Below are 7111 nucleotides of genomic sequence, written 5' to 3' on the forward strand. Positions count from 1 at the left end.
TTCAACGAATGGAACGTGACAACCGTCGCCAAGTCAACCCTGAAAACCACAGTTGACCCATTGGAAACCGCCTTCTCGGTGCTCTCCCACGGCACTCCCCGGCTCTCCACCACCTCCCGCCTGTACTCCACGCCACGATGCTCCTGGATGAAGGCGGGGACCACGTAACTCGCTATGGCCTTCCGACCGTGCGATAATGTGATGTTGACATCTCCGTAGTGTACGGTTTGCTTGAGCATAATGTTCACAAAGGCGAGATCGAAGAAGAGACAAGGGTTAGTTACTACGGTTTGATTGTTATTATTATTTGAAGCCGTGTGTTGGGAGAGATCGAGGGCCGGGACATAGAATTCGTTGATGTAAAAGTGTGGGCCCGAGGGTGTCATCGTGACGGTTTGGAATATTTTGTAAAGGGGAAATAGAGCCACAACGACGATAATGGTGCATACCCAGAAAGCTCTGCATAAACATTCATCACTCATTGTTTGAGCTGCAAAAGATAAATATAATCCGTGGAGAAGAAGCTATATTTGTAGAAATGGCCTATAGTTTTATCTTTATAGACGGCGTGGGGTGTATGATTTGTTAAGATAAGATTAAATAATCGGAAAAAAATATAATTTTCGTCCCTCAAGTTTGCACTAATTTTACATTTGATCCCTCATGTTCATAAAAAAACACATTTGGTCCCTGATGTTTCCAAAATTTAACAGTGTTAATCATTTCCGTCAATTTTCCGTTAGTACTAACAGAATGCTTTAACTGAAAAAGTAACGGTAAATTGACGAAAATGTCCAAAAGTGTTAATTATTCAAACAAGAGGAACCAAATGTGTTTGGGACCAAACTAAATGTGAAATCAATGCAAACTTAAAGGACGAAAACTGTAATTTTTCCTTAAATAATCTAATGAAATCTAATTGTATTATTGGATCTCGGAATATTCAATAAAAAAAAAAAAAAAAAACAAGTCTAGAAGCAATATAAGCTAGAATAAAATAATATTTGCGAGTCAAATACTAAATATCAAATAAAATTCAAACGAAGCCTTATTGCATTATTAAAAACAATTTGTATAATGCTACGTGGGTTGAAACCGTCCGGTGTATTGACTTTTGTTGTTTTCAGAACAAGCAAAAATGAGTTGTAGTATACGTGATCGTTTGTTTGTAGAGTTGAACAAGCTATAGCTATTACATTTGGCAAAGGCCCCACTACACAATTTTTCTTTACTTCCTGGAAGTGATAATATATTGTTTATTTTTAAAAGTTTGAACTGTTTGCAAACTCCATTAAAAAATAATTTTAAACAACTTATTTTAAGAAAAAGTTGTTTTAGTGGTGCTTTTTATATTTTAGCTTAAATCAGCTTAATCATATATTAGAGAAGTAGAAGCAAAAGCTGGCATTGCAAACACTTCAACATCGATCATGAGCAAAAAACAAGCTCAAGATCACTTTTTAAAAGCTTCTGCAACCACCACTTACGAAAACATCTCTAGCTTTTTTGCTCGGGGTGCATAGGAAAGAAATCTAGAGGTGTGTTTGGAATTCAGGATTCAAATTTTAATTCTCGATTACCGTTTATATTATCAAAATTTGGTATTTTACAAATTCAATAAATTTTGGGAATTTAGGACCGAAACAAAAATCTCAAATTTGTTGTTGGCATAAAATTAGAGAGCAAACAAAAGGAAGCAAGAAGTCCTAGATTACAGTTGGAACTTCTTATATGTTGATCTAATTAAAGCAAGAAAAGCAATACACGAGTTCTTCATTCTCGTGCCAAGTTTCGACTCATCTTGGTCATTAACTATGTGTTATTCGGTATAATTTAAGAAGAGTGTTGTTTTAAAGAGCATTTCTCCTTGGTTTTGTGAATTTTTAGTGTGAAAATGTGAGTGAGTGACTTGGAAGTATATATACATATAGTGCTGTGAAAGAATCAAGAATTCTTGGAAGCACGTGTTGTTGAGCGCAGAAGAGTGAGTCTCTTGTAATTGCACCTTTGGTGCGAAAGACACTAGTGTCATGTAAGCACGTTGTCTTATGTGTAGGGTTTGATGATCTTGGAGGCACGATGAAAAGTTCAAAGAACTTCGGAGGCGAGTTGGGAAAAGTTCTCTAAACCGCTATACATATAGTGTCATTTGCAATACGTACAGTAGAATCTCGATAAATTAATACTTGATAAATTAATAACCTCGTTTAAATAATATGTTTTCTCAGTCCCGACTTGAAGACTACGTGCTAAAATATATTTTTCATTAAATTAATATTTCACTAAATTAATAGATTTTGGTTGGTCACGACTGTATTAATATAACTGCATGTAATTTAATTAATCGCATTTAGTTTTCCGTAGTTTATTATTGGAATCTTTGTTGGAACCCTAAATTGAAATTCATTAGAAGATTTTACAAAAAGTTTCATAAAAATATTTAAAACATTTTCGTATGCTCAGAGGCGGACTTATATATGTTGGGACGGGAGTGTGGCCTCCTCAAGAGTATATATAGGGGTTTTTGTGGATAAATCTCTGACCACCCATCTTTATTATTCTAGATTCAGGGGTTATATATATTTGCTAATAACTCCATATCTTTAATATATATTATAAATAAAGGAAAATTTAATGTATATAACAGAATTACCCCCAACCCTTTAAACTTTTTTTCTTCTCAAATTATTTTTTTGTCGCCAGTTTCCGGCATTGACTTTTTCGAATTTTTTTTTCTGGTCTGCCTTTTCCGCCGTCGGTCTCCGGCGTTGATTTTTTTTAGTGATTTTTTAGTGATTATATTGTCACTGACAGTACATTAACGTAATTGTACTGTCGTTGACAGTACAATTTGAGTCAGCGACAATATTATTATTTTTTTGGCTTTTTTTTGTTTCATTTGTTGACAAGTCAACGTAACTATATTACTTTCGTTGGCAGTAAAATAATTGTCAACCACATCAATATTATTATCTTTTGGGTTTTTTGTTTTGTTTGAGTTGTTGACTGAGTAACGTAATAATATTACTGTCTACTACTACCGTCAACCACAGTAATATTAATATTGTTACAGTAAAATTACTGTCAACCACTCTTTTGGCTTTTTATTATGTTTACATTTGTTGAACGGTCAACATATTAATATTACTCTATTACACAATAATAATAACTTTTGTTGTGTTAATATTACTGTGCTAGAAATTAATATAGTAATATTGCTGTGTTAAACTATAGTATAGTTAATAGTACTCTGTTTAATAGTACTCTGTTTAACAATAATATAGTTAATATTATTGTCAACCACAATAATATTGTTGTTTAAATGGGGCAAAAAGATGTTAAAGAAAAAAGAATTCAAAAAATAAATAAATAAAAAAATTCAAAAAAACTGGAAAAAAAAAGTCACTGTTGCCAGAGACCGGCGGTCAACGGGCAAAATTGTACTCGAAATTGCGTTTTGGGTCAAAATAGAATAATTTGTATAATTTGGGGTCAAATTGAGGTTAAATTAATGATGAAATTGGAACATATTAAATTTTTTTGAATATGAGGTTTTAGCCCCAATGTTTTTGTAAATACGAGTTTTGGCCCTCACAATTTTTTTTGGTTTTTCTCCACTCTTACGTAAATTTATATATTTGTTCATATTACATTATTATATTATTATACGAGCTTGAATAATCAGTAAATATTTACTTTATTTTTCAAGAATTCCGTAGGAGAAATCGGGGGCGATACCCATGAACCCCCATTATAATCCACCCATGCCTACGCTACGAGGATTAAATGCTACACTTGGTTATTTACACCGGTCAGAAGGATTTGAACCGTAGATTTATTTAAAACCAGTATATAATTTTGTACACAACATCAAAGCCATAAAGATTTGATTAAAATTCTCAAAAGAAGAAACATTGCCACGTAACTGAAAGGCTGAAAAACAGAACAAGAATATTCCCAAGTACCCAATCCTCACATCCTTCTTCTTCGAATTAAACAAGTCAAACTCGATCCGCGCCGCCAAGTCCACCCTGAAAACCACCGCCGACCCATTCGAAACCGCCTTCACGGCGTCCTCCCACGGCACTCCTCGGCTCTCCACCACCTCCCGCCGGTAGTCCACGTCCAACCACCCCTGGTCAAAGCTCCGAACCACGTAATTCGTAACGGCCTTATTATTTCCGCCGTGGTACGAAAAGGTGAGGTTAACATCTCCGTAATGTACGCGGTGGTCGTCCTCGATGTTCACAAAGGCGATGTCGAAGAAGAGACAAGGGTTAAATATTACGATGGTATTGTTGTTATTATTATTATTATTATTATTATTTGGCCGAGTTGTGTAGCGTTGGGAGAGATCGAGGGCGGGGACATAGAATTCTTTGATGAAGAAGCGTGGGCCCGGAAGCGTGGTCTTGACGGTTAGGGGTATCGTTACGGCAACGGAAATGAAGATCGCTAAGGTAATAAGTTGGCATAAGCAGATAGTTGCGCATGTATTCATTGATGGAGCTACAGAGAGAATTCCGTGGAGAAGAAGCTATCTTAATTTGTAGAAATAGTAGCCTATAGTTTTATCTTTGCAAATTCGGATATAGATAGACTTTGTGTTTTTAGAACAAGTATATATAAAGGTACATGGGTTGAAACCGTCACAACTGTATATTGACTTTGTTGTTTTCATAAGTGTTTTTTTTTCAAGAAACCACCCCTGTCTAATCTCGAAAGCTAAAAAAGTTTCATTGTTATACAATTAGCACAAACCTCTATATGAAAATTAGTCAAAGCGAAAAAACGTCCTCGAAAGCATGTTGTGTGACCCACACGCATATTGTGCGACTGAGACTGTATTTTCTAATGTGAGACGTCAAAAATACGCTCTGAAGTTCTTATATAAATAAATATAAATCTACTTGAGTCATAACCGATATCACCAGCTAAGGAGATAACATCTTGTATTGTATATATAGAGGTCCGAGGCACGTCCACGTGGAATAAAAGTTCAAAAAGCTAGAAAAAATTCTCCGAACCACTATTCATACCTTGTAATTCACTGCGTTCTATATTTACTACTTCATTGATGGAATATTAGATCTCCATTGGAACCGTAATTTTGAATAGTTTGCTAGGGATGGCAAAAAAACTCGAACAGCTAGCTATCTGTGGGTATTCGCTCCGTTTAAAACCCGTTACCGAAACCAATAGGGTTTGGTAATGGTTTTGGGTATGGTTCTGGTTTTACCTTTACGGTCATGGGTACCCGACCATTTAATATATATATATATATATATATATATATATATATATATATATATATATATATATATATATATATATATATATATATATATATATATATATAAATTGCATTATTTTTAATTCAACATAATATGAATAAAAAATAATTTGGCAAAATTTAAATAAAATATTAAATAATTTAGGGAGGATATATTTGTATAATTTACTTTTTATTTTTCTTTTCTTTTTTTCTTCCTCTTTTCTGAGAGTTACTTAAACGTTATCGGACCCAAAGTTATTTTTTATTATGATTATTTTAATGGTTAATGGATATCTATGGGTATCCGGATATTGGTGGTAGTGGTTCTATTATTCCGATAATTTTTTTTAATGGTTTTGGTATGTTTCTTGTTTTAGTTATATTAAATGGTAATGATTCTGATAATACATTTTTCCGAGGGTATCCGCCCTGCAGTCATCCCTATTGTTCGCGAACAAATTCCTTTGTTGAAGAAAAAGTTCCATAATGTTAAAAGAATTTCTTCTATCGCGATAATTCTTTTATAAGGAAAATATTTTGATGAGAAGCCTAATTCACCCACTTTTAAACACATTTTGGTCGTATTTCAATATACGATCACCTTAAATAAGTGAAGTAAGATGAGTCGAGAGAGCAAAGTGGATCACTGGCTCACGAGTTAGATGGTCCTAAGATACCTGCGAAAAGAAAAAAGGTGAACTAGGCAGGGGGTTGATCCGGCGAAAACCCCCTCCGACGCTCAAATCAAACATGCGGATAGCGAAGTAGTTAAGAGACTACGAATTACAAAATTGCTCAGATAATATGGCGTACATTTAATAAATGAATTAAATCGTTATTTATACCTTGTCGATTGGGCTCAAACCTTCTTTGAAAGTGATCATTGGACTTTCGTAATAATGTTCTTCTAAATCTGGCTCGTGTGTGCTTATTGGGCCGGCCCAATTAGGCATATCAAAAATAAAAAAATATAAAAAAAATAAAACAAAGGACATATAATGATATAATTTGTGCAAACATGTACAAAATCCATAAACCAATAAATACACAATAATAAACATCAACTTATTTACGTGGTCACACATAAAAAAAACCAAATAAATAAAAACTCAAAAGAACAAAAGTCCACGCGCCCCCAAGCTGTGAAGCAGCCAAGTTGAGCAAAATATGGGTTTTCTTCACCTTCATCCCGGACCCATCAACCTCCACGTCAGCCCCAATCTTCACATACTTCCTCTTCGAATACACCCCAAACCGTTTCAAACGCTTGGGCCGTGCCGCAAAGTCAACCCTAAAAACCACCGTTGACCCATTCAAAACCGCCTCCACAGCGTTCTCCCACGGCACCCCACCGCTCTCCACCACATCCCGCCGGTACTCCGTCTTCTCCTCGTCCTGTTTAAAGCTCGGAACGACGTAGTTTGCTACCGCTTTCCCACCGTACGAGAATGTGAAGTTAATATCCCCGTAGTTTATGTCGCTCCCATCTTCCTTGCCACCGAAGGCGAGATCGAAGAAAAGACAAGGGTTGACTACGGTGCCATCATTATTATTATTATGCGGAGGTGCGTGCAATTGGGAGAGATCGAGGGCGGGAACATAGAATTTTTCGACGTAGCAGTATGGGTCTGTGTAGCTGTAGTTGATGGCTAAAGGTATGGTTTCCACAAGGAAAATGATGATTGCAATGATAACTAAGTTGCATACGCATAAAAATACTGTACTATCATCCATTGTTGTAGTGGAGAGAAGAATCTGTATTTGTATATGTACACTATATGTATTTTTAGAACATAGTATATGTAATGGTTGAAACCGTCTTGTACTATAGTATTG

The 7111-nt window shown here is 35.2% G+C and overlaps 1 protein-coding gene across 1 annotated transcript; it reads right to left on the minus strand.

Annotated features, from left to right (window-relative positions):
- Positions 1-6269: 6269 nt before the first annotated feature.
- On the minus strand, positions 6270-7111 carry LOC148765628 (protein NDR1-like). Its single transcript, XM_088812031.1, has one exon. It carries the CDS (start codon positions 7007-7009, stop codon positions 6353-6355), a length of 657 nt encoding a protein of 218 aa, XP_088668157.1. The 5' UTR covers positions 7010-7111; the 3' UTR covers positions 6270-6352.

This window comes from Erythranthe guttata, chromosome 13 (genome assembly GCF_056151865.1).
Source record: "Erythranthe guttata isolate IM_541 chromosome 13, IM_541, whole genome shotgun sequence".
Lineage (NCBI taxonomy): Eukaryota > Viridiplantae > Streptophyta > Magnoliopsida > Lamiales > Phrymaceae > Erythranthe > Erythranthe guttata.